The sequence below is a fragment of the Misgurnus anguillicaudatus genome, chromosome 19 (assembly GCF_027580225.2).
Source record: "Misgurnus anguillicaudatus chromosome 19, ASM2758022v2, whole genome shotgun sequence".
Classification (NCBI taxonomy): Eukaryota; Metazoa; Chordata; class Actinopteri; order Cypriniformes; family Cobitidae; genus Misgurnus; species Misgurnus anguillicaudatus.
The window spans coordinates 39,257,470-39,285,372 of record NC_073355.2 but is presented as its reverse complement, the minus strand read 5'-3'; the positions used below and the strand labels follow the sequence as shown (position 1 = coordinate 39,285,372).

Sequence of the window (27,903 nt, the reverse complement as noted above, 5' to 3'; positions counted from 1 at the left end):
TGGCATGTATGGCTGAAGCTGCCTCCCCACAAGCCCGGTACGCAGACTCCGTCAGGGCTGACGAATGTCTGCAGGCTTGTGAGGGAAGGGTAGGACGGTCCTTCCAGTAGGAAACGCCGGCAGGACACAACTGCATCGCTACCGAACGCTCCACTGTCGGGATACCGGCATACCCTTTAGCAGCCCCGCCATCGAGGGAGGTGAGGGGTGATGGCTGATACGGACGGTTCCGGGAGGAAAACGGGGTTTTCCACGTCCGAGTCAGCTCATCATGCACCTCGGGAAAGAAAGGTACCGGTGGGGAAGACTGTGAAGCCCGTGCAGCCCCAAAGTACCAATCATCTAGGCGGGACGGTACGGGAGGGGGAGGAGCTCTCCACTCCAACCCGACCGTCTCCGCAGCCCGAGCGAGCATAGCTGTCATCTCCGGGTCGAGATCAGGAACCGCAACCCTTCCCGAAGGAGGGAGAGGATCCGGATCAACGTCCGAAAATGACGGCCCCCCCTTTGATGTTACGACAGATATCGAATCCTCGGGAGGCCCGACAGAGGTAGAAAGCGACGCAGAACGCGCGCTCTCCGTCTCCATCGGAACCTCGGATGGTTGCGGATCCGGTGGCTGAGAGCCGCTGGACGAACCAGCTTGCCGATTCAGCACCGTGAGGCGGAGGTCGTCTCTCCGTAGCTTCACAGCCGCCTTCTTAGGGGTGATCAGCAACGGAGGGCGGCGTTCGCGGAGAAACGCCACAAGCGGAGCATGTCCCTCCCACGAAAGCCGCCTCAGCGTGCTGGAGACCCAGATACGAGAGACAACGATCGTGTCCATCACGAGGACCCATATATTTGCCGCATCCAGAAGTCGAACACGGACGGAAAGACATCTTTAAAAAGACGCTTAACGCCCGTGAGCAGTGAACGGCTGTCTTTAAAAAGACGCAAGTTCAACTGCAGCTCTTTTAGGGAAATCACTCTTTCAGATGTGTAGTTGATGAAGCACACAGGGAGGAGAACGCACACACTCAACTAAAGAGAGTGAAAGCGATCACGAAGATCAAAAGGTGGTGGAAACACTATGCGAGCCCCGCTGTGGTGCCTTCGCCCAACCAACTAGCACGCAGAGATCTATTCCGGAGAGATAAAGCAGCTTCTCGTGAGCAGTTTAGTCTGCCAGCTTTCGAAGCTAAAAAGCTGATTTGATAACTGCACCTGCCGCTTATTAAATACCTGCGCGGCGGGGCGGCGCCGGCAGATGCAATTATCTGCATGCCAAGTTCATTGGCGTTTTAAAGGTTTCTCGAAGCAGATAGGTCACCCGCGAAGCGGTTCCCAATTCGTCGGTCACGACGTGACGTCGTAGTGACCGACTGAAAGGGAACTAAATTGTTTGTATATTTAAAAAATACAAACGTGTCAAAATACAAATAAAAATATTGTCCCAAACGGCTTGACAGTGCTCAATGTACACTCAGGTGATGACTAGAACACTCTCTTAATGTAGGCCTCTTTTTTCACACACTAATTTTGTATTTAATTTACACATTTTTTTTACATCTAAATAAACTTACCTGTGCTATTTGCCAGCTCAACCAAACGGTTGAGCACATTTTGAGTCCCTATATTTTATTGAGAGGAGTACCTAACTTAACTTAAGCTGATTGAGCCATCTCTACTATTTGTGTAAGATATGTTTTGCCAAAAAAATACACTAGATATCAATGTATCAATCAACAGCACTTGTCACAACACATCTTGTTATGTGGTTTTTTGAAATTAAAAAATCACTTCTGTTATATGAACTGTTCTTGTTGAAATTTTGCAAGGAAACCATATTTTTTTGACATATTAAACTGTAAGAGCCCTAACTTTACAAAATTATGTTACTTGGTGCCATGAAAAAACTTTCGTATGTTTTGAATAATTTTTCAAAAACATGCTCAACCAAACGGTTGATTTGTCACTTAATGGTAAAAGTAAAAAGGCTAGGGTAATGTTTTCAGATCATCCATTTCTGCAGTCAGAGTGAACTATTTGCTATGAAATATACATTTCTGATCATTCACAGCTATGAATATGACACAGCTATTGTTATTTCTTATTTAATATATTGAGATCATTTCTTAAGTATGTATTTTTGCCACTTCTGGATATTTTTTTGAAATAACTATAATGAATTCATATAATTAATGTATGGAAATCATAATTACTCATTAATTAATCAACAATTACTTCTTAAATGATGTTTTAAATTGTTTGAAGGATTGTTTGCAATGTTGGCTTACTCTACACAGCATTGCTGGTTTACAAATAAATGTTAAAGGGGCCATGTCACAAGACTTTTTTAAGATGTCAAATAAATTTTTGGTGTCCCCAGAGCACATATGTGATGTTTTAGCTCAAAATATCATATAAATAATTTATTATAGCATGTTAAAATTGCCACTTTGCAGGTATAAGCAAAAATGTGCAGTTTTGGGTGTGTCCTTTAAAATGCAAATGAGCGGATGAAGTGCAAACAACGATCACAATGATGGTGGTTTGTTGAAATTGAAACTTAGTTGTGCTGTGAATTATTTTCTCTGTCTCTCCCTCTCTGGATTAAAACACTGGAAATGGCAGTGCTGTGGTTGGAAAGTGCAAATTAAGGGGTGGTATTATTATAATAAGGGCTCCTTCTGACATCACAAGGGAAGCCAAATTTCAATTACCTATTTTTTCACATGCTTACAGAGAATGGTTTACCAAAACTAAGTTACTGTGTTGATCTTTCTCACATTTGCTAGGTTGATAGAAGCACTGGGCACCCAATCATAGCACTTAAACATGGAAAATCTCAGATTTTCATGCCATGACCCCTTTAATTTATCTAAAAAAAAGACAAAAAAATTATTTTGCACTACCAAACTTGACAGTGTGTTTCTTAAATCATAAAATACTAATATGCCATTTTATTACTATCTTTGGCCTTCTTTTATTTTAGGTTTTAAATGCAGAATATCCTTATTTTTGTTAATTTTGGTCATTTTTATTGCAAAAAACATGAAAACATGTCATGTCCTGTGTTAAAATGAAAACCTGAAATATTTTAATATGTTATACTTCAATAAATAAAGAAGATTAAATATACAAAACCATTTTATTTGGATTATGTTTGTAAAAAATTAGTATTATAGTTCATATTTTCTAATTTCCATAGTATGTGTTTGAATTCCTTTAAGTGACATATCAACCGTTTGGTAGAGGCCGATTTAAAAAAAATTATGGGATGTGTTGAAAAAAAATACATTGATTGTGTTAAGTGGTGACATAAGGAGATAAGAAATGCAAACAAAATTTTTACAAATGCCTTTTTCTTGGTGTGGCAGTTAAAGGGTTAAGACACCATGATATGAACTAAAATGTGCTTGTAAAATACCATCTCTGTTTTAGCACATTTTAGTTCATATTCATACAAATTAAAAAACAGACTACAAAAGTTATGTCTGTGTCACTAAATGCATATAATGTGTGTATTTGAATGGAAAAAAAATCAAAAGGAGACAGGATGATTTCAATTTATTTTGCATAGCACTTTTCAATTCAATTTCAAAGACCCTTTATCAACAAAAGTGGTGGCAAATCCCTCAGTGAGCAAGCTGAGGGTGACAATAATAAGTAAGATGATCCTGAATAGATTTTTAAAGAGATGAAAAAGAAACTGTATATCTGTACAGACAGAGAGGAGTGTCGCTAATAAAGTGAAATATGATACAAATTCAAAAGGGCCACAACAAATTCAACACAACTAAACAATCATACAGACTTCAATGTTATTTTATCTAGATATAATTCAGACACACTAAGTGATAATGACAATATGAACTAATTTGTTAAATTCAGTATAATAATCAAATATAATGACCCAATAAATCAGACAGATGATTCACTTCTCAGTCTGTAGCATTTGACAACCAGCACGACTGTTGCTAACAAATATGGACAAACTGCCAGCAGAAAAGTGAAAATCTTGAGACCAGACATCTCCTGATAAACACCTAAAACAGAAACACATGTTATCATGCGAGACTGTCCTCCAAAAAATAACAACCTCATAAGTCGTTTGTGCAAGCACCTTATTACGACGTAAAGTGGCGTATTAAGACATTAGTGTCATCTAGCGGCAGTAGCTTATAAATACAACCTGTTGTTATGTTATAAGTTTTTTGCCTTATACATCAGATTAGACACATTTAAATTTATGAATTTGTAAATGAAGAAATGGTTTCATAAATATTTATGGTTTTAAAGATATTTTGTAGCATCTAACCCCACCCTCACCCTTACCCTAAACCCAACCACTTCTCAACCATATAAAACACAACACGCAAGTAAAAGTACAGTCAAGTATTGATTGCATAAAACAGTATAAAAGTATTACAAACCATTCACGTTGCAAACCTTGCGAACTGAAGCTATACAATTACTTTAAATGAAGAACTCTGAGATTAAAACGCACAGTCAGATCTCATTCAAACATAAACCAGCATGACGTAGTCGGTCACAAGAGCCAATAGCGCTTTACATTTTTAGCTGATGTGATCGGTCACGAGACACACGAGAGCCAATGTCTTTTCACAATCATAGATGACGTAGCATCGCGGCAGTTTTTGAATCAGTGTACGTCCTGATCTGATATTTACAGCGGATTGTCATCACTTTTGCATCTTTTCTTCAAATAAATCGATTGTTTGACCTCGGTACACTTGGTATATTTTAAGTACATTTTAAAAAGTTGTGACTGTTTTGTATGTTGTGTTTATATCATATTATAAATAAATGGGTACGTTATTTGCCCTAAATGCCTGAATACTGTAATGTGTAATAAACTACAATTAATCCTGGTAGTTTAAATTGAAAATCTTATCCCTGTACATGTGATCATAACAAAATTATACCCAAAAATATAATTTTGTACCCTAATATATCAAGTTTCACCTGCTGCCGGTAGAGGCGCTAATTTAGTAAATGCATCTCTTGATCGTATTTGGTGAAATTGACAAACAACCAAACAATCGTATGGGTTGGAGGATATGTTGTATCATGCAGTATATCTGAACAACAACAAACAAAATCACTTGAGATCATTTCTATAGACTCTCACCTCTGACTGAGATCCAGCTCTTTGGAGACTCTCCTCTCTCTGGGTGTTTACAGTAGTAGAAACCCTCATGTGACTTTGAGACTGTAGGGATGATCATCATGTCTCCTGTAGTCTGACTCTGCACCACTAATCCATCTTTATAAAATTCAGCTCTCAGGTTAGAGGGGGTTTTATCTCGATATAAACAGTGTAGAGTCAGAAGATCTCCTTCAGTCACAGGATGAACAGGACTGTCCAGAATCACATCAACATCTACACAACAGAAGAAATGACTGATGATTATACATTAAAAAATATATCAGATTATTGATATATTCCATCAGCTTGTTACATCTGGTAGATGATGAAAAATAAAATAAATTCCATAGACTTAAAATAAAAGAGCATCTTTAACCATTATATAAGGTCCAGAATATAATACTCACCTATCAACACCCTATCAACCAGCAAGAAAACCTTTGCAACTTTATACAGAAGCAACCATCTAAAAACTACTTGGGAAACCTTAGCAGTCGCATAGCAACACTCTGGAAAACCATCGGCATTTGTCCTGTATTGTTAGTCAGTTTAAAGTCATTTCAGATAACTGTTTCTTAACACATTATAAATGTTAGAAATGTTGCTGAAACAAATTACAAAAGACCGTGAAGTAGTACTGAATTATGGAGTTAAACCACTAAACAGTTTTTCTAGCCTGGGTGCCAGCTGAACTTAGCCAGCTGTCTCTCAAATCATGTTACAAAAATCAGTTGAAACTCCACAAATACTCGTCACACAAACATGATACACATATCCAAAGAAAGCCTGAAATGTCTTCTTTTAAACAAGCTAATTATAATCAAAAACAAATATTGACTGTTTATATAATCTGCATTGAAGTAAAAAGAGTACCGTTTTTCCTGGCTGAGCTCATTATCTCTAATGCGGTCACGCCCACAGGCTGTTGACATGGTAATGAAGAGACCAGCAGTTCCAACAATAATAAACAAAGCGTAAAGTTTTATCAAATTTAAAGACTTTACCGCATGTTTGGATTATAAACTTTATACACACACGTGAGGAATATCTTCATTTATGTCTGTACATTGAGGAAGAGAAGCGTTTATCTTTAATGTTACCTAAGAAGAAGAACAATGGAAGACGCAATGGAGGAGGATATATTCCTGAAGAAACTGTAAGTCATTTGTCTTCATTTATATTTGCTATCATGTAATATGTTATGGCTTGTGCAGTTTAGCCTACATAAGCAACCTCAGCAGACTGCACGCTTCGGATTGAAAAACTTTTGCATTGTTTACAAACGAGTACGCGTGATCACATAATGGCGGATTTCACTGTTACATGTTGTACAGTGTTAGACACAGTTATTCACTTTCGTATCCTTCATGGCAACTTTGAATAATGCTGCACTGCTGTATCTTTTAAGTGTGTGCTGTAATATGATTCCATGTTTACATGCTTATTTATAAATGAGTACGCATGAGCACGTAATGGCGAATTTCATTGTTACATGCTGTACAGTGTTAGACACAGTTATTCACTTTCGTATCCTTCATGGCAACTTTGAGTAATGCTGCACTGGGGGATCTGCTGTAATATGATATTTTTTACATGCAACGCATTCTATACATTGCGCTTTACACGCGACACCATTTTATTATGAGCTCCACTTTTCTTAAACACTTAATTTAAGCAAAATTTTCTCACCCCATTGGCATATATTTTTGCTTGTTTTAAGCACAAATTCACTTAAATTGTATAGTTTTTGTCTAAAAACTAGACTTATTTTCTTACATCAATTTGCTCATCAAGAAAATAAATTTTTATTTAAGAAGTTTTTTAGATATTTCTACTGAAAACAAGACAAAAATACTAAGAAAGAAAGTCAGATTTTCAAGAAAAACATTCTTAAAAATATAAAATTTTTATATTTTTATATATAAATTATATATATATATAAAAAAAAAATTTTTAGTAAAAATTCTTAAATTAAGATGCTTTTTCTTGATGAGCAAAAATCTAGTTTTTAGACCAAAAATATCAAATTTTATGTGATTTTCTACATTAAAACAAGAAAAAAAATCTGCCAGTGGGATAAGCAATTTTTTCTTGAATTTTTCTTGAATTAAGTGTTTGAGAAAAAATTTCAAGATTTTTTTGCTTACCCCATTGGCAGATTGTTTTGCTTGTTTTATGCACAAAATCACTTTGTTATTTTTGGTCTAAAAACTAGACTTATGTCTTAGGTCATTTTGCTCATCAAGAAAAGCATCTTAATTAAAGAATATTTAGATTTTTTTTCTGAAAACAAGACAAAAATACTACATTTTTTCTTTAATTTTTTTTTCTTGCAGTGTACGACTGGTTTTGTGGTCCAGGATCACATATGTTGCGTTGTATACTTATGGTGTGTTTTCTTTTACATATGTAATGAATTTCATTGTAATCATTGACGTGATGCTGTTTTCTTCAGTACGGTGCTTTTGCACTGTTCGGTTGAGCTGGTGTTGCAGGGACTGTTACATGTGCAGTTGACATTGTTGAGGGTTTTATGCTGAGTATTTTTGTGTTGTTGACCGGCCTACACTATACCCATTTTTGATGCACCGTTATTCAATATTTTTCCTGTCCTGCTGTAATGTTTTTTCATCTGATCTTTTGTCCCCATCACTTTTCAACACAAACTGACGCCCCTGCGCAGAGCTATTTTAAGGTTAAAAAAGTACAATATTTCTGTAAATTGACTGTTAAAATTCTATTATTTAATGTATAATAAAAGCAGTGGTTTATATATATATAAATATACATTATTTTATATAAGTAAATAATTTCTTAACCTTCTCTTTAATAACTAAGGCCTATTAAAACCTTGCACTAAACTAACAAATAAAATGTATGTATACATTTATAAACTATTATAAAAAATTACCATCAGTAAGTGATTGTTTTTTGATTTATTTTGGATTGTTTACAGTCATAGTATTGACTTTATTATGTTCCATCTTTGTTATTCCACAGTTTTAATGAATTTGCTATTATATGTGGAAAAATATGAATAAGTGAAAGTGATCCTAAAACTTCTGAATGGGTAGTCAATGTTACATAAGCTAGTTAAACAGAAAAAAATTATAATACTGCTAGGTGTAATTGCATAGCAAGCTACATAATAATATATTATACTTCATTATATACAGCAGTATACATAGGCTACTTTTATCTTCTGTATGTTTCTCCTCATCTTTCCTCTTTTAACCTGGGCACTTTGATGGCAATTTTTTTTATCTGTAGTTTATGTGTTGCATTACATCTAGGGCTCTGCCTCATATTATGCGGTGTCTCTATTAGAAGCTGTGACTTGTTGATGTGAGCCCCACCGCAGCTCTTCTCTGAGTAACAGCTGATATTCACCCGGAAGTAACAAATCTTCTCTGGACAAACACTCCAAAGTCCCGACCCGATTAACTGATCACATGGTGACAATGATATGATTGACATGAGGTGCAGATGAGGAATTAAAGTACGATCACACATTCCGTTATCCTCGCAATCACGGAGCGCGCGCGGCACATGGATCATGCATAGCAACGGGTGACACGACCCACGCCACGGAACGCAACTTCCGCTCCCGAGCACTTTAGAAAGTAAGAAACTCCTTGACTCGTTTTAACGCGCGTTGTTAGACGCGACATGTGAACGAACCCTTAAACGTTTGAATTAAAAATGAAATGAATATGAAACAAAGTGAATAAAAATCTTTCTGCGGGCCAGATTATGTTATATTGTTGAAAGGTGCCGCGGGCCGCAGAGAGGGGGAGGGCGGGCCGCAAATGGCCCGTGGGCCGGGAGTTTGAGACCACTGCCTTAATCAGTGAGGACCAAACAGGTTTTATTAGGGGACGTCATGCCTCAGACAATATGCTTCGACTTCTTCATGTATTGGACTTTGCAGATTCTCATACCAATCCTTGTGCAGTTTTCTCACTTGATGCGGAAAAAGCCTTTGACAGGCTGGAATGGAACTATATGTGGGCTGTTCTACAAAGTTTTGGCTTTGGCAAATACTTTATTTCACTGATCAAAACTCTTTATAATTCACCTGCTGCTTCAGGTTTGACAGGAAAAATTATCTCTCGCTCCTTCCCTCTACAACGAGGAACACGGCAGGGATGCCCACTCTCCCCTTTATTGTTTTGTCTATCTCTTGAACCACTAGCACAAGCTATTAGGAATCCAAAGCAGTACCAATTAAAATTTATGACCACAATCACATTATTTCATTATATGCTGACGATATTATCCTGTATTTACACAACTTCGATATTTCTGTACCCTATATAATTAAGGAATTTGATTATTTCATTGGTTTTTTATAAGATAAATTTGACTAAATCTGCCCTACTGCCAATTAATAATGTTAAAATACTCTCTCCCACCCCCCCCCATTTATTCCTGTTAAGGATTCGTTGACATATCTGGGTATAACTATATATAAAAATATTCATAAGATAGTCAACTTCAATAATATGCTAAGTAAGATTAAAAATGATATTCAAAGATGGAATGATCTTAAAATCTCTCTGCAAGGTAGAATTTCTACGGTTAAAATAAATCTACTACCCCGACTTAATTTCTTGTTCTTTATGTTGCCACTTTCTCCCCCTTTAAATTACTTTAAACCGATCAAATCTACAATATCTCGTTTAATTTGGAATGGCAGAAACCCTAGAATTAAACTTGCCACATTACAACATCCTATATTTTTAGGGGAACTGGCGGGTTCCAAATTTTGAACTATATTATTGGTTGTTCCAGCTCAGGGCTCTTCATAACTGGATAAATTCTCAATCCAAAGTGTCATGGAGAGTAATTGAGTCTGATAAAGTTAAACCACATAGATTAGAGCAGGGGCGGGCAACAGTTTTAGCCTGAGGGCCACATTTACTTTGGCAAAGTTAGCGGAGGGCCACACTTGGGAAAACTGCCATTAAACATAGTTACATGATTAAATGGTAAAAATTAATTAATTAAGGCTACTAGTTACTTTGACGACCTATTTCAAGGCCTGATATTTATTTTTGCTAGGCTACTCTAACATTACAATAACTGGATTAAATTTCAAGGATTAATTTCTTACCCTGCATATTGTTCAACTGTCATTCATACCACACACACACACACACACACACACACACACACACACACACACACACACACACACGATTAAAGGCGGAGTCCATGATGTTTGAAAGCCAATGTTGATATTTGAAATCACCTAAACAAACACGCCCCTACCCCAATAGAATCTGGACCTTCTGTTGATAGACCCGCCCCACACATACGCAAACCGGCATTTGATTTGATTTGATTGGCTATAAGTGTGTTTTGGTAGTCGGCCCGTCTCCTTTTCCAACGCATTTTTCAAGCATCGTGGACTCCGCCTTTAAGTATTATTTCTTTTATATTTTATTTTATATTGACAACCACAGTGTTTCCCACAGGATTTTGAGAGACTGTGGCGGTGATGACATCACACACTGATTAGCATATATGTGACATCATTGCGTCGTGTTTTACTCTTTGATTTGTCACATTATATTGCATTTTAACACAACTGAATGCTTTTTTTACATATAATCTGTTCTGTTGTCTATTAAATAGTGACTAAACAGGACCCAGTAACTTTTTGTTTAATCAAACCAGCTCTTTCTTTAACTGCTGCTAAAAACGCGACATCATCTGAAAAAGTCATCATACATTTACATTAAGGCTGTACTGATGTTGCTCTTCTCATCAGTGTTGTTGTGTTATGAGCGCTTTTTATTTTAAATAAGAGTGGTAGTTTTATTGTATATCGCAGACAATTTGTTGCAAATTCAAAAATATGAGAGAATACACGGTTGCTGTTACTACAGAACATGTGCACGGGCATACCGCATCATAGGTAGGGAGAGAGCTCGGACACAGACTCACACCAGAACGGGTATTTGTGGGAAACACTACTGCTAACCTTTTGTTAAGTCAAGATGAATATGATCAGCCGTCTTCTCTGTTATAACATCCGTGACTGTTGACGTTAACGCGAAAAAGAAAGTACACGCAGTAACGTGGAGTTAAAATACTTTTCACTGTTATGTAAGAAAGCTGTGCTGCATGCAACACGAGAGAGGGGAGGGGCCGCGCGCTGTTGAGGCGCTGCACGTAACGAGAGAGAGAGAGAGAAAGAGAGAGAGATAGAGAGGAGGCACGCTGAGCGCTCGCTGCAATGAATTAAGACATTTTGGTAACACTTTACAATAAGGTTCATTAGTTAAAATTAGTTAACTACATTAATTAACATGAACTTATAATGAACTGCACTTATACAGCATTTATTCATCTTTGTTAATGTTAATTTCAACAATTACTAATACTTTTAGTAAAATTTTGTTAATGTTAGTTAATGCACTGTGAACTAACATGAACAAGCAAATAAAGCTTTATTTATATTAACTAACGTTAACAAAGATTAATAAATACTGTAACAAATGTATTGCTCATGGTTTGTTTATTTTAGTTAATACATTAACTAATGAACCTTATTGTAAAGTGTTACCGACATTTTAAATGGTAAAAAAAAGTGTAAATGGGAATCATGAAAAATCTATGTGGCAGCAAGTGTTGATTCTGTCACTGATAAATCAATGTATGGAAACACTGCAACCATGACAGTTTCATTGAAATTGCGAGTGCATCGCGAGGGCCGGATTGAAGCACTATGCGGGCCGTATCCGGCCCCCGGGCCGTATATTGCCCATGTATGGATTAGAGGATATTTTATTTACTGGGACAGGGAATAAAGCAGATAAGTACAAGTTTGGTCCTATTGTTGCAAATTCTATCAGGATCTGGAAAAGAGTCGAACGTCTGATGGGGAAACCTATTAAATTCTGTGACAAGACACCCTTATGTATGTGAGTATGTGTATGTGAGCACGGCGTGAGCATGGTGGCGTAGTTGTAGCTCCTCCGAATCTCACTCCCACGACTTTGTTTTGTTATTAATTTGATCGGCTGACTCTACTATGGCTGCCAAAGGAACTAGACTAAATCTGAAGATTCAAAATGCAGGTTTGGCTGCTGCTACTGAAGAAGTTAACAGTGATCCAATTAATGTGGCGACTCTTTCTAGTCTCCTGGATGATCTCAGGAAATCGATCGCTGCGGATTTTAAAACTTTTAAAATCTTTCTCTTCGCTGGAAATTAAGCTTGATTGTATGCAAGAAACTTTGTCTGACCATGCTTTGAAAATCTCAGCGCTTGAGACGAATGCTAATTTACAAGACGAGCGTATCTCACTGTTGGAAAAGTCTAGTGCTTCATTGTTGGCAAATAACGCTAAACTGCTGGCTAAAGTTGCTGATTTGGAGTCCCGTAGCCGCCGCAATAATATTAGAATACTCGGTTTACCTGAGTCTATTGAAGGCGGCCAGCCCACTTCCTTCTTCGCGGGGCTTTTGATGGAGGTGTTTGGTGAAGGTGTTCTGGGTCCCTCGCCGGATTGCGACATGGCTCACCGTACTCTCTCTGCAAAGCCTAGCCCTGGTCAGCGACCTAGGCCAGTTGTTATACGTCTTTTAAGGCATCAGCAGAAAGTGACTATTACAGATGTGGCCTTTAAAAACGCGCGGTGTCTCCCGCGGCCTTCGCCAATTCGTCTCGCAGAGTCCTGCAGCATTCTGCAAGTGCTTTCGGGGGGGGCTACTTTTCCCTTTCCCTTAATGTGTTTCGCTTCAAAGAATATCCACCAGGTGGCGCATAAAAACATTGTCACTGCCGTTGTTTCCAGAAGTTAATAAGGGCATTGCTGAATATTTTACATTGAAAACAGCAAAGTGATATGTCAACCCCTTCTTGCCAGCATAACAGCGCATACTGTACAAATATTAAGATGACTGTACGTGCAATGCGCATTTATAGTAAGTGCAACAGATAATTTAGTGTGAGCCTAATAAACGCGACTCTATTTACAATTAATATATCTTAATTATTTGTGTTGTCGAATTTTGACACCGTTTCATTGTTTGTTCATAATATTTATAATTGTCAGTTTTTCAAAAAGTATCAATATTTTAAAGAGATTAATGTGGTATAAAAAGACATGTTTTAAAGTTTAAAATGTTGTAAAAATATAGTAGTATTCTTATATTTTAAGAATAACAATATGATACATTTATACTGCGCTAAAATGCTTTACCTATGGAAAGAGGAATTCTTCTCAGAACAGATATTTTTATGTTATTATTAAGACGTAGGCTACATCTAATAAAATAGCGAACAGAGAAACTGTGCCTTTTGCGGACGAAAAACACCTCCGAAATATTGAGTTTATGAATATTTACACTTACAATATGTACTTTGTAAAATGTGTGTGTAAAATAATCAATTTTATAACATGTGGCTGTAGAGACAAACACGCTGCGTCGCCTTTCAGATATCTTACACGTTCGCATTCAACACTTTTCAAAACGTATTTATATTAAATCTAATGAATAATTATAAATTATGACATGAGAAAATTAGAAGTGTGCAAAAGAGCACAGTTCAGATATTGTTAATTAAAGCGGTTTTATACACCTTTCTGCCTTGTTTAAATTAACAAGCATTTTATTTGCCACTGTCAACACGTTTTGTGATTGATTTAATGATTTATTATATAAACTTCTATGAAGCAAAGCTATTGTACTAAGCATCTCTATATATATAAATAAATAAATAAATAAATAAATAAATAAATATATATATGTGTGTGTGTGTGTGTGTGTGTGTGTGTGTGTGTGTGTGTGTGTTTGTGTTATAAATGTTGTAAAAAATATATTAGTATTCTTATATATTAAGAATAAAAATATGATACATTTATATTGCGCTAAAATGCGTTACATATGGAAAGAGGAATTATTCTCAACCACCACCAATAAAGTTTAAACATTATTTTTTAGAAAAACGCCTCGGAAGTGTTGAGTTTATGAATATTTACACTTACAATATATACTTTGTGAAATGTGTGTTTAAAATAATAAATTTCATAACGTGTATAAAGACAAACACGCCGCGTTGCATGATTTTATAAATACCGAGGTCCATATAGGCTATGTATTTTCTAGGGCATGCACCCCAGGAAAAAAAACGTCTTATTTCCCTGCTCTACATATATGAATTTTAATAAATCAGAAAACCAAAGAATCAAATACCTATAGATTTCAAACCATATTAGTATGCAGAAAACTTTTGTTGGTCATTACACTGTAAAAAAAAATTAGCCTCCCTAACTCAAAATTTTCTAGTGACTGGTAACATTGACATTTTTCAATTGGGCCAATAGATTTTCTGTGAATTGAATTTTATCAATTGTGGCAACGATCTTTAAACATTAGCTCAATGGGAAATAACAGGTTGAACCAATTGAAAATAAGAAACCATGTTTTTTGCCCAATTAACTTTTTAAAATTGTGGTAGCATTCTTTTTTTAATTCACCCAATCTGAAAATGTATATTGGTAAAATTATATTGATAAGGAACCATGCTGAATTGTTTATTTCCCGTTGTCCTAATAGAAAAAGCACTCAAACTATTTTGTAACATTTTATTCATTTTTTATTTATTTGTAATACCTTAAAATTGTAAACATACAGAAATGGTCTGCATACAATTGCACATTAGACATTAGAAAATAATTATTTTTAATAAAAAGTTTAGAAAAGATATTACATATATCTCCAAAAACACCAATATAAAAGTGGGGAGAGTTCCTCACCCAACGTTAATCACAATTTCACTTGAATTTAACATTCTCACACGAAGTAAGAGCTTATGAAACTACTTAAAACATTTAAACATTTAAACAATGCCTCATAACAGTTTAAACATTAAACACCTAAAACATTCTACAAATTAAAGGCATAAAGTCTCACAAATGTTCCAGCACAACCGGCTAACTGGAAATGAATCTTGACATGGATCAGAAACTGCTCAGAGTTTCACGAATTCCCATTTTCATGTCAAGTGTGTAAATCTCCAAAGCCTTGCTACTCTGTAAGAAGTAAAAAAGTATCACTGAGCGTTCATATACCAAATGAAGCCAATGTAATAAATTAAACCAGATCAATATAGAATATCCTCAAAGTTTACACTTCTGAACATAGAAAAACGGCTGCTATTAGCTATATTGCTGTTCAACATTATGAAAATAAAACAGTTTTATTATAGAAGTACAGTTATTTTGGTATTGGACATTTTTCATTCCTATAGTTTCACTAAAATATCCTTTAGTGAGACTTTGGTAAATGTGTGGTTATTTGGTTATCCAACACAAAAAATTGTAAAACTATGGTTCATTTTCTGAGGGATTAATTGTTCAAGCAAACCTATAGTAATGTTAAGCGCTATTTTGTGTTGGTTTTATATTCGATTACTTACAGTACAGTTAACGCGCTGATTATTTATACATCTCGTTTGTTTTTGGCGGTGTTCGTGCACTTATTTGAGACTCGCGCTGTTGAGTATAACCGGCAGCTTTACAACACCAGGTAAGAGAGAGAGAGAGAAAGAGAGCGTCCCTTTCATATTTACCCCTCGGGGATTTCCTGATGCAAGATGACGACGGCAGCATGCGCGGCGCAGATCGATTGGCACATGAGATCAATGTAACGCGAGATATAAGCTTTTGAATGGCTTTCGCGGAACTTTGATGTCATAGGTTGTCTTGTCTGCGCAGTGCTGCACACAGTCGAATACATGTAAACAACGCGCCCGTTTCGTGACTTCCAGGCCAAATACAGAAGCCCCTACACTCGTAATATATTAATTTATTTAAAAAACGCGACAATTTCTCTATAGAAAGGCGCGGGTTGCAAGCAGTCTTTCATGTCTATGTGTGCACGTGTGTGGGCGCGGCGCAGCGTCTCTTAATAAAAAAATGCACCTAAATCTCGAAAAAGCTAACAGTTTTCACACAGATATGTTATATAAGAAATACAAATATAATATACTCACTGTGAAAGTTGTAGTGGCCTTGCCATTTCCTCACTAAATCATTTCCTCACTAAGCGTTAGCTCGGTGCGTTAAACTGAGGAGAAAACATCATATGCTTTTTGTTTGTATGCTGTAATTATTCAGATTTTCACTCAGTTTAACTAGAAAATGACTTTAAAAATACTTAAAAATGACTTAAATGTAAATATTTAAGTACTTACCATAACTTTATTGTGGAAAATGTCGATCATCAACTCCCGCACACCCACACTGAAGCCAATTATTTTCAGGTGTGCCCGTACGCTTTTCTGGCTCAAACTGTTCAGTCAACTCAGATTTTTCATTTGACATGATAAATTGGCTGAGCAGAGTTTAATATGTTCTGTGAATATACATTTTTGTTTTTACCCCAATACCTTACGTTTTAATTACCACAATGCATATTTTTGTTTGGGGAGAATTATTTGGAAGCAATATGTTGAGTCAATACTTAACTTTCAGTTTTCACAATTTTTTAAAGTATAAATTTTTTACAGTGTAGGAATACATTGTAATAATTATTTTACCATCCTGGGCACACTGCTGCACACTTTCTCTTCTTTTGTTATTTAATTAACTTTAATGACTTCAACAGGTAGGCCTTAGGACTAAATGCAATAAAATGTTCAAGCCAAAATATGAACATTGAATCTAATCATTATACAGTAAAAAAAACATATCTTCAAGAATTAAAGGTTGGCGTTGAATTTTGTTAATAAACACGCTGAATAACGGAAAGTGAATTACTGGAGGGAGTGAAAGCAGCGCATTAAATCTGGACACCCATATGTGCTCAGCTGCAGTAATGTTTCTTGTCCTGTCACCTTGACAGTCACTGCGGTTTCACATTTCTCGTCATTAAACTGCTGTATATAATAGTCAGCGTTTGATTACTTATCTTTCTTGCACTACCACTAACTGCGCATCTGACCTCTGTGTTGCACCTCTGTCTGACTGGTTTGATTTTATTGGTCATCTCGATTTCATTTGGACTTTATCTTAAAACTTAATAGACCCTTTAACTGTTTGTACACAATGATGACATGGCACCGTATGCGTGCGCATTTGGGCAACGGACCTATGGCAAGAATCAGCAGCAACTGACCCATTTCACAAAAAATTAACACGGCCGCGCCGCTCAATTAGCATGCTACACTTGCTACTTTAGCGGGTTGAAATGCACATATCAGGCTATATATTTGGTGTGTTTGACTTTCTGCCGAACTGCGCGATCCAATCGGCATATGAAATTACTATAGCGGCGCGAAATGACGTCTTAGCACCGCGAGACAGCAGGCCTACAGTATGCTTTTGAATAGATCTCGCGGTAGTGTGATGTCACAGGCCAACGGGTTTGCGCTGCCCCATTAGGTAAAATAAAGTGAAAATTATTCCTAGATGACCAATAAAATCATACCAGGCAGACAGCAAAGGAGTACGGATACCTCAGTTAGTGGAAGTACCAGAAAGATAGGTTAAATTGGGCCGGAGCACAGCTCCGCCTCCTCGGGTCCACAACACACCTTGCCGGAGCTCCGGTCCGTCTCCTTCAGCAACAGGGTTTGGTAAAATATAAAGTGTATAAAGTGTGCAGTATACAAAAAAATGCAAACAAATTATTTCTAAAAGTAGCAATATTTTAAAGAGACAAATGTGGTATAAAGAAAGACATGAGAAAAGTAGAGGTATGCAAAAGAGCACAGTTCAGATATTGTTAATTCAAGCGGTTTTATACACCTTTCAGCTTTGTTTGAATTGACAAGAATTTTATTCGGCACTGTCAAAACATTTTATGATTGATTTACTGATTTATTACAGAAACTTGTTGTCAGAAGCAAAGCTATTGTACTAAGCATCTGTATATGTAGGTTTTAAAGTTAAAGTTGTTGTAAAAATATATGAGTATTCTCTTATATAAAGAATAACAATATGATACAATTATTTTGCGCTAAAATTATTTTGCCATATAAATTATTCTCAACCACCACCAATTAACATTATTCTTTAGGGAAAAAACGGCGTTTAAACCCGTGGAGCGAACAAGAAAACATATGTTTATATGCTCATTCGGCATATCATATGATATTTTTTATTTAGTTTTACAGTTTTAAAAGTGGCAAAAAAAGTTCTTAAAATCTAATGAATACTGGTCTCTGTAAATATAACTGCAGGTGACAGCAGATCAGATTCAGTTCACCTACTAAGAAATAGGAGAAGCGATGATTTGTGATTGATTGGGGCTAATAGAATGACTGCCACACTCAAAATACACCAAACCAAATGAGCACTTTATATTACACTAAAGCAACACACAATGTGCAAGTCATGACCATGGCCGGGTTTCCCAAAAGCATCGTAAGGCTAAGTAGATCGTAAAAACGATCGTACGAATCATCTTAGAATTACGGGCTGTTTCCCAAAAGCTTCGTAACTTAAGTTGCACTTGAAAATCATCGTAGATCTACGAGTGCTCTGGAGTAATCGTTCATTCATAAGTGCTTTTGGGAAACCGGGCCCAGGCCTTGACGCTTTGTGTGTTCGACTTTAAATGGTGGGGCGCTGACTGGTCGGCGTTTGACATCAGAGTACCGCGAGAGCAAAGGTAAAGTCGGACCATTTTGTAACATTTCGACTTGCTGTCGCGGTACTTTGATGTCTTCGGTGCCGAACTGTCTGCGCAGCGCTACAAAGAAACGCCCTTTGACTCTTTACAGCAGAGTACCAGCAACATGAGAAGTGATGGCACGCAAAAGGAAGTGAAGGTACGCAGTACGCTAAAATATAAAGTGTCTGTACTGCGAGCACTGGTTTAGTTATTTACATCGTGTGTTGCTCTTTCACCATTGTGCACCCGCGCACTCGCTCTGTAGTTTGTAGCTCGCGCTCCGGCTTCTGTAAACAATAGCCGTTAAACTCGACAGGAATTTTCTGTGTATACCAGCACCTCCTTTATTAATTGTATAGCAGGAAAACTTCTATTTTACTTCTCAGCGTAGCTTGGTTTGGCGTGTGAACTGACATATGTCAAATTAAGTTACCCGATATCCACTTAATTTTAGTTATAAAAATTGATTTAAAATAACTTACAGCGTAGTAGGCCTAGATTTGCGTTTAAACAAAGGAACTGCAAGGTTGGGAATTAAAACGCCACACGCTGGTCAAAACTTGAAAAACCGGTTTTCTTTTGATTCGCTCGCTGAGAGGCGATTAGAATTGGGGGTTGGCAAAGAATTGGCAGACCTGGGGGTGGGTGGTTTTTAATTTCTTGACTTTCTGTGTCACTGGTAGCTGCTACTAGATGCATTACATTTTGGAATGAAATTCCTTCATGTCGTTTTATTTATACACTGTAAAAAATATTTTCTGAATTTGTAAGTAAAGTTAGCATTAAATATGTTTTACAATTTTAAATGAATTTTTGCTTTTATTATAATTATAACTTAAATAACTGTAAATATTTATTAAAAATAATATTACACATTTTTTATCAAAAAGACAAATAACTTGATTCTCATTAATAATAGGCATGGAAAACAAACTTCTAATTTTCAAACCCTCATACAGCTTGTGCCTATCTGCGTTGAACTTGAGAGCGCTTTAAGCGTTTATTGTGTCTTTCAGCACATTACATATATGACCCATTCTGTCTAAATGAGTGGGATGTTTTCAAATACTCTATTAATTAAACATCTAATACGTTTTCTGAGAGTAAAATGATTAATACTAAGATGCATGTCATGTCTGACATCTTGGTTTCGGTTTAAAAACATGCAGGAATTTGAAAATAAAATGCAGGACTTGCTTGATGTTTAAAAAGTTATTAAGAGAGATAAAGTTCAGGACTGATTTATGTTAAAAAGTTATTAAGATCAACAAGACTCGCGCTGACTGACAGATCCGAAACGCAACGCACAGACACGCAAGTACCTGCACTGACAGAATAGTAAAAAAAACATCTGTTTTGGCAAGAATTTACGAAAGCATATTAAGCATTACAAAAAACTTGTTAAGCTCATTATTAAATATGTCCATAGCCTACTGCGTTTGCGCGAACAGAACGAACTGTTTAAAAAAAAACTTTCTCATTAATCTTCATCTAAATTAATAAGTAATCAGATATTCGTTTATAATTTCAAATAACAGTATGCTCTATTATTTAAAAGTCAGTTTTGACTTAGTTCAAAACAAGCAAAATTATTTTAAACAAGGTAATTAGAAAGATGTAATTCAAATGTTTCAGCTGTTATTTACTAACTTTTTTATGTTAATTGCAATTCATGTCATAATAATCTTCAGTATACATTTTGCTTTTAAAATGTTACATTTTCATATTTTTATCTATTTACTTGTTTATTTTATATTCACCTAGATTGACAATGAAGCTGGCTTTAACTTGAAGTAATTAAAAGATCATCTGTGACCGAAGTCACGGAGACACGAAGTTATTAACGAATATTTTATTATCAGAGTGCAGCATTTTATCAAGGTTTTCTGGTCTTGTGTAATTAAATAAAACAAAAAAACTAAAATGGTAATTTTTTACAATTGGATTAAAAGAAGCTTGATATTAGGAGCGTTTTAAAAACTAATTCCAAAACATCTCAAGTTTCTAAATAAGGGACGCGCAGAAAATGTCATTCATTCATGTAATTTTATAAATTACACTCATTCACTTAACACACATATTATGCGTGCTTTAAGGGCTTTATAATTTAGCTGTAAACACTTGATTATGTCTGGCCGAATATTTTTTCTGCTATTCGGATGAATTCGTTATTCGTTTTAAAGCCATTATCCGTGCCCTTCCGAATAACGCATTCGGCTTCGGGCACACCCCTAATATATATATATATATATATATTTGACAAATATATATATTTGACGAATGCTTATCAGTACATTACTTTTTTGTTTCTTCAACTTTAAAGATGAATATTCTCATTAGAGATGGGCAATTTTTTGCAATAGCACATTATATTCAAAATTTTGAGCTCATAAAAAAAGATTTTTCGCTTATTTAAATGACTTGTTTATGTTTTTATGCACGTTTAGTTTTGGTGCAATTTCCCAAAAGCTTATAATTAGGAAATACACACAACACGCTTACCTTATATTTTCTTATATTTCTACTTATATTCCTACTGTTCGGTAATGCAGAAAAGTGCAACACAACCATGTTAAGCTATTAAAACGTTCAGATGCAAAAATGAACTAAATGTAAAATTAGATAAACTAGTTAATGATATTGCATAAATGCGCTCGGTCTCTTCAAAGGTCTTCGCGAGTTATTTTGTTATAAGACTCAGTTATCATACATCACGTCTCTTGTACTGTAAGTACACGGAAAAAAATAAGAGAAATGATGCGCGTTTGGGTCGGATTTTTATGAAGAATATGTGACTGTTTATGTAACAGGCAAAGACAACTTCGCCGACGAAATGTTTGCCAAAAAAGCGTGCATTTGTATGACATCAAAGAGTATCGCCTAAACACAGAAATTCCGTGTCATGTTACTTCAATATCATACAGTATACGCTCAGCATGAAGTCAAGCACACAAATTGTCGTCAGTATGGCCTACATGAAACACGACTGCCATCTACAGGTTTTTGTATTTCCTGCGTCCCCCACCGAACCCCCCTTCTGCGGGATCTCGCAGAATTTCGGAAGTGCTCGCGGCATTCTGGTCTCAGAGACGCGCATTTTTAAAGGCCACATCTGTATACGTGAAGCCAGAGCTAGAAGAGGAAAGCTTCAGTATCGTGGGACACCTATCGCGATCTATGAAGATTTCACTCCTGAAGTAATGGAACAGCGGTCAAAGTATCGTGAAGTTATGTCGGACTTCTATAAGCTTGGACTAAAACCTGCGCTGTTGTTTCCTGCAAGACTTTCCATCAATGCGGTGAATGGAGGTAGGAAAATGTTTTCCTCAGCTGATGAAGCCAGAGACTATGCTGCATTACTCCTTTCTACTAAGTAGAATTCTTTGGTGTTTACGTTACTGTGCTTTGCAGCCTGCGATGCTGTTTGATTTAATTTGGCTATGCAACTGCATTAATTACTGTGTTTGGCTTTTTTCTTGCTGACGGCCGAATATTTTAGTCCAATGTCTCAGTATGTTAGCTGATGTTTCTGGCTTATACGTAGCTATTGTGAGTTTTGCTTTTGACATTGGGCTATTTATAACTTTGTTTATTTATTTAGTTGCTCCCTTTAGCGTTGATATAGCCTACTAGGAATATATTAAAGAATAAAGTTAAAAAAGATTAGTTATTCTTAGGTATGTGGGATTGTAGATTCCCCGAGTTATTTACTTTTTATGATTAATGACCACTGAGCAATTATGCTCCGTTATGTCGCTGTGGCGCATGTTTAAATGTGTGTTTTGTTTTGTTTTTTGTTTTGTTTTGTTTTGTTTTCTACAACGGCTTTTTACACCCTCCCCCTTCTCACTTTTAACTATATGACATGTACCTCTCTTTTCATTTTCAATGGAATCTATTAAAGGTTTAAAGGTTGTTCACATTAATATCAGAAGCCTTGCTTCAAAAATTGATTATCTCAGAGTCTGGGTTTCTCAGTACAAACCTTCCATTATTACCATTTCAGAAACTTGGCTAAATAGTATAATTTCTGACAGTGATATTGAAATTAATGGTTATGTATTGTACAGAGCTGATAGGTTGTCTAGAGGAGGTGGGGTGGCCACATATGTTGATGTAAATCTTAGCTCTGAGCGTATTATCCCTGAAGTTGATTCAGTTAATTTTGAATGTATTTTTATTAATATTATCTTTCATGAAAATAAACATTTAATAATTGGTAATATTTATAGGCCTCCATCTGCTCCATCAGATTCCACACAGTGCATTTTGTCTACTATTAATTCATTATGCAGGCATAAAGAACTGATTATTCTTGGTGACTTTAACTCCAACTGGTTGAATCGTTCTTCCGATGGGGATAAAAACTTATTTAGTAGTGTTAACCTCACACAGCTTATTAAAGATCCCACTAGAGTGGATAGCAAGTCCTCTTCTTTGCTTGACTTGATATTGGTCTCTAATCCGGAAAGGATACTTAAATCTGGTGTCTTATCCGATTGTTTTAGTGATCACTCTGTCATCTATTGTGTTTGGAAAATTAAACTAGCTAATTTTCCTCCAAAATATATTAAAATACGGCAAAGTAAGAATACCAATGTTGACTGTTTTATACAGGACTTAACTTTTATTAATTGGGATGGGTTTCAGCTAATTCCTTTTGTGGAAGATGTGTGGACTTTTTTTCACTCTGAACTTATTAAAGTAATTGATAAGCATTTTCCGTTTAGAACTATTAGAGTCAAAGGGAAGCATTCACCCTGGATCAATTCTCATTTAATCGGTCTTTTTAAGGAAAGAGATAAGGCTTGGAGCAAATATCGTCGTACTAAATCTGTCCCTGACTGGAATCATTATAAATCTATTAGGAATCAGTGCAAGACTCAAACTAGAAATGCTAAATCAAGTTACTACAATGACTGTTTTCTTAAGGATTTTAAAAATCCTAGACAGTTCTGGGACCATTTGAATCGAGTTCTCAATAGGAATAGTAAAACCTCTGTTAACCAAATAAAAGTGAATGATGTTTCAATCTCTGATCCATCCCTTATTGCTCATGCTTTCAATCAGCATTTTACTGAAATTGGTGATTCTAATCATGTTACTTCTCCTATTAACGATCATGCCTCAACTTTCTCTTTTACACCTGGCTCATTTACATTTAACAAAATCATGCCCGATGACGTATTTAATGCTATAGCTAATCTAAAGGAATATAGTAGTGCTGGTCCGGATGGGATTGAGGCTAGGTATATTAAACTCGCTGCTCATGTATTGATTTTTCCACTTGCGGACCTGTTTAATCTGTCTTTATACTTATACTGTTCCTGCTATCTGGAAATGTGCAAAAGTTATCCCTTTATTTAAATCTGGTGATGTTTCTATTATGAATAATTACTGTCCTATTTCTATTATCTGTACCATTGCCAAAATATTTGAGAAAATTATTTTTAATCAATTATCAAAATTTATTATTAGCAATAAGATTTTATCTCCATTTCAATCTGGGTTTAGGCCTAATTTTTCTACCACCACAGCCTTATTAAAGTTCACCAATGATATTTTCTCTGCCTGTGATAAGGGATATCTAACTGGTGCTATTTTTATTGATCTCTCAAAAGCCTTTGACATGGTTGATCACTATATTCTTCTAGATAAGCTTCAGGCAATAGGTTTGAATCAAAATGCTTTATTGTGGTTTAATTCTTATCTTCATAATAGACGGCAGTGTGTTGCTTTTAAAGGTTTATTGTCAGATTATTTTTTGGTTGATAAGGGTGTTCCTCAAGGCTCCACTTTAGGACCCCTTTTGTTCTCGATTTTTATCAATGATTTATCAAATATTTGCACCATGTGTAATATACATCTATATGCGGATGATACCGTTATTTATACTGCTGACTCTGATATTCTTCTGATCCAGAAGAGTTTGCAAACTGACTTTTTCATAATTCAAAAATGGCTTCATAGTAACAACCTAATGTTAAATATGGAAAAGTCTTGCTGTATGCTCTTTGGGACGAGGCACAGAAGACCATGTGCACTTAACTTACAACTGTATTTTGCTGATGGTTCTTCTATGGTCATATTGGACAAATTTAAATATCTTGGACTGTGGATGGATTCTGAGCTGACTTTTAAACCTCATATTGACTATATTATTAAGAGAATATATGGTTGTCTTAGAACACTTTATAGATCTGTAAACTGCTTTACACTTGAAGTCAGAAAGAAGTTAATTTTTCAATTGATTCTGCCCATTATTGACTATGCTGACATCATTTATATGACCACTAGTGATGCTGTTCTTAAGCCACTTAATGTTGTTTTTAACTCTTTATGTAGATTTATTCTTAGATGTCCTTTTAAAACACATCATTGCATAATGTATTCTGCATTAAATTGGCTTCAGCCGTACGCAAGAAGGGATTTACATTGGTTAATTTTTATTTTTAAATGTGTGTATTTTGACTGTCCTCCATACTTGAGAGAACTCTTGGTACCGCGTAGCTCTTTATATCCTCTTAGAGATATGCTGTCCGTTATCTTTAACGTACCAGGTATTTTTTCAGCAGCAGGTCGTAAAGCTTTTCATTATAAAGCTTCCAGTGATTGGAATAATCTTCCTATGTTCTTGAGGTCCATTTCATCTTTTCGTAGATTTAAGCTGTCTTTATTTCAATACCTAAACAATGTGTGTGCATGTTATTAAAGTTAGAATGAATAGGTGCTTATAACTCTTTTTATTTTTACTCTATTATTATTTTTTTATGCAGCTGTTTTATTCACCTAAATAACTTGGGTGGACTTAATCTTGGGCTTTCTTTTGTGGACCCTCTTTTTTTTTTTTTTTTTCCATGTAGTATGTGGTCCATTTGTGTACTGTGGCAATTGAGTATTGAGGTAAAGGCGATGTGTTTATTGTGATAGTTAAAACATGTCAGGGTTATGCTGTGTTATAGGTTCAGGGTGTTGGTGTAGGCTGCCTAGTAATTTATTTGAGCAATTGTGTTTTTGCTGTTGTTGTTGCTGTTGTTGTTGTTGTTTTATGTTATGTGTATTGGACCCTCTTGAAAATGAGATGTTGCATCTCAAGGGGCTATCCATAAATAAATAAATAAATTACAAATTATGGCACAATTTAAATTTTTTACGGGGGAACTGTCCATTTGTGCAATCCTCATGGTCTGCACTCGGCATAAACACAATTGGGGATCTATATGACAGCAAGGGCCTCTGTTCACTTCAGGACTTTAGAACTAAGTTCTGTTTACCAGCATCCTCATACTTAGTTTTTTTCCAACTACGATCCGCTCTGATAACATATGGAGTTCCATGGGGATCAAGCATCTCCCCTCATCCTATGTGGAATTTGATTGCCCCATCTTCTGGTCTGCCATCCGTATCGATTAAATATATTAAACTCAATGATTACTGTGCAAAACCTCTCTCTATTAAGTCTATTTGGAATTGTGAATTGTCTAACTATAATATTTCTGTTGACTGGGAGAGGGTGTGGTCCAATCTAAGTCTAACATCTAAAAATCTAGCACATCGTCTCATTCACTTCAAATCTATTCATAGAGCATATATCATTCCCTGTAAAAGGTACAGAATGAAGCTACAACCGACGTATGACTGTCATATATGTGGCACTGCAGTTGCAGGCACTTGTCTCCATATGTTCTGGGAGTGTCCAGTTGTTTCCAGTCTATGGACTTATGTAAACTCCACTTTGTCCCTTTTATTAGAATCTGACCTTATTCCTCACCCAGGTCTGTGTCTTCTCAATGATGATTCTGGTTCAAATCTAAATTTAACACAGAAAAAAAATGCTTTTTGCTGGCTTTACCTCTGCTAAAAAAACTATAATACAGAACTGGTTTACCCCTTCCATGTGTAAAGAAAAATTTTGGGTTCAGAATCTTCTCCAAATAGCAACGTGTGAATGTACAATTGCTCGGCTTAACAAGGCAAAACCTTCTACAATTAATGCCTGGAACTGTATCTCTTCCAAACTATTGGATCATATGAAAAGAATGTAATGGTCCTGTAATCAACAAGATGTTAATTATGTGCATTATTTGTTTATTTCTTTATTTTTGTTTTACTTTTCACTCTGACTTAAACTGTGAGGAATTGTGTCTGTTGCTCCCCCCTCCCTTTATATTATTTTAACTATTTTTTATGTCTGTATTATTTTGTTATATTTGAAAAATAATAAAAGTTTTGATCACAAAAAAAACAATAATATTTTTTTATTATTCTTTATGCACTGATTGTTAAGATTTTCTGCCTCTAAAATAAATAAATACAAACTCACTGTGTACTGAGATATTAACAGGATGAAGTTTCTCTCCAGATTCAGACTGACACCAGTACACTCCAGTATCAGATATGTTGAGAGATCTGATTGTACATGTAGATGTTGTTCCTGTAGATCTCCAGTCTGATGATGAACAAGGTTTCAGTTTGTCTGTGTATCTTCTCACTGTCCATCCAGTAGAGTTACTGTGATCCTCACAGCTCAGAGAGAGAGATTCAGATGAGAAGTGTTGAGATCTGTTGGGTCTGATGATCAGAGAGACTGAAGGAGAAACACCTGAGAAGAAAATGACAGAAAATCATCTTTATAAGAGATAAATAAATAAATGAATGATATAACACATAGTGTGTAAGAGATTGTTGTTGTTTAGTTGTGTGTTATGAACTCACCAGTGATCCACAGTGTTTGTGTGTTACTGTCTGTGTGATAGACTGGATCTCCTCTCTCTGCTCTGCACATATAAACTCCTGTGTGCTTCACAGTCACTGAACTTACGGTGTAGATGCCTTTAGATCCTCCACTGCTGTCATCAGCTCATAATCAACATCTTTATTCACTGAAGAGTCAACATTTTATTTAACCCTTAAAAATGTTTTGAATAATACCAGTTGATGTATTTGTTATGAGATGAATGATATATTACCTGAGTAAAGACTCTGTACAGTGAACCAGCTGAATGTCCAGCCTGTAGATGAATTTATAACCTCACACATCAGAGTCACTGAATCTCCTTCAGTCAACCACTGCTGTGGAGAAACACTTAAAACTGTCTGTGGTTTATCTGAAAG

General features: G+C 35.8%; 1 protein-coding gene across 1 annotated transcript in view; it reads right to left on the bottom strand.

The window, feature by feature from the left end:
• LOC129425632 (Fc receptor-like protein 5) overlaps window positions 1-27,903 on the bottom strand; it is a 111,472-nt gene that overhangs the window by 49,844 nt on the left and 33,725 nt on the right. Inside the window, exons 11-14 of the mRNA XM_073856674.1 lie at window positions 27,740-27,896; window positions 27,505-27,644; window positions 27,113-27,391; window positions 5,138-5,389 (exon numbers count right to left, since the gene is read on the bottom strand). Of these exons, the coding sequence (XP_073712775.1) occupies window positions 5,138-5,389; window positions 27,113-27,391; window positions 27,505-27,644; window positions 27,740-27,896 (828 nt within the window). The remainder of the gene's footprint in view (window positions 1-5,137; window positions 5,390-27,112; window positions 27,392-27,504; window positions 27,645-27,739; window positions 27,897-27,903) is intronic.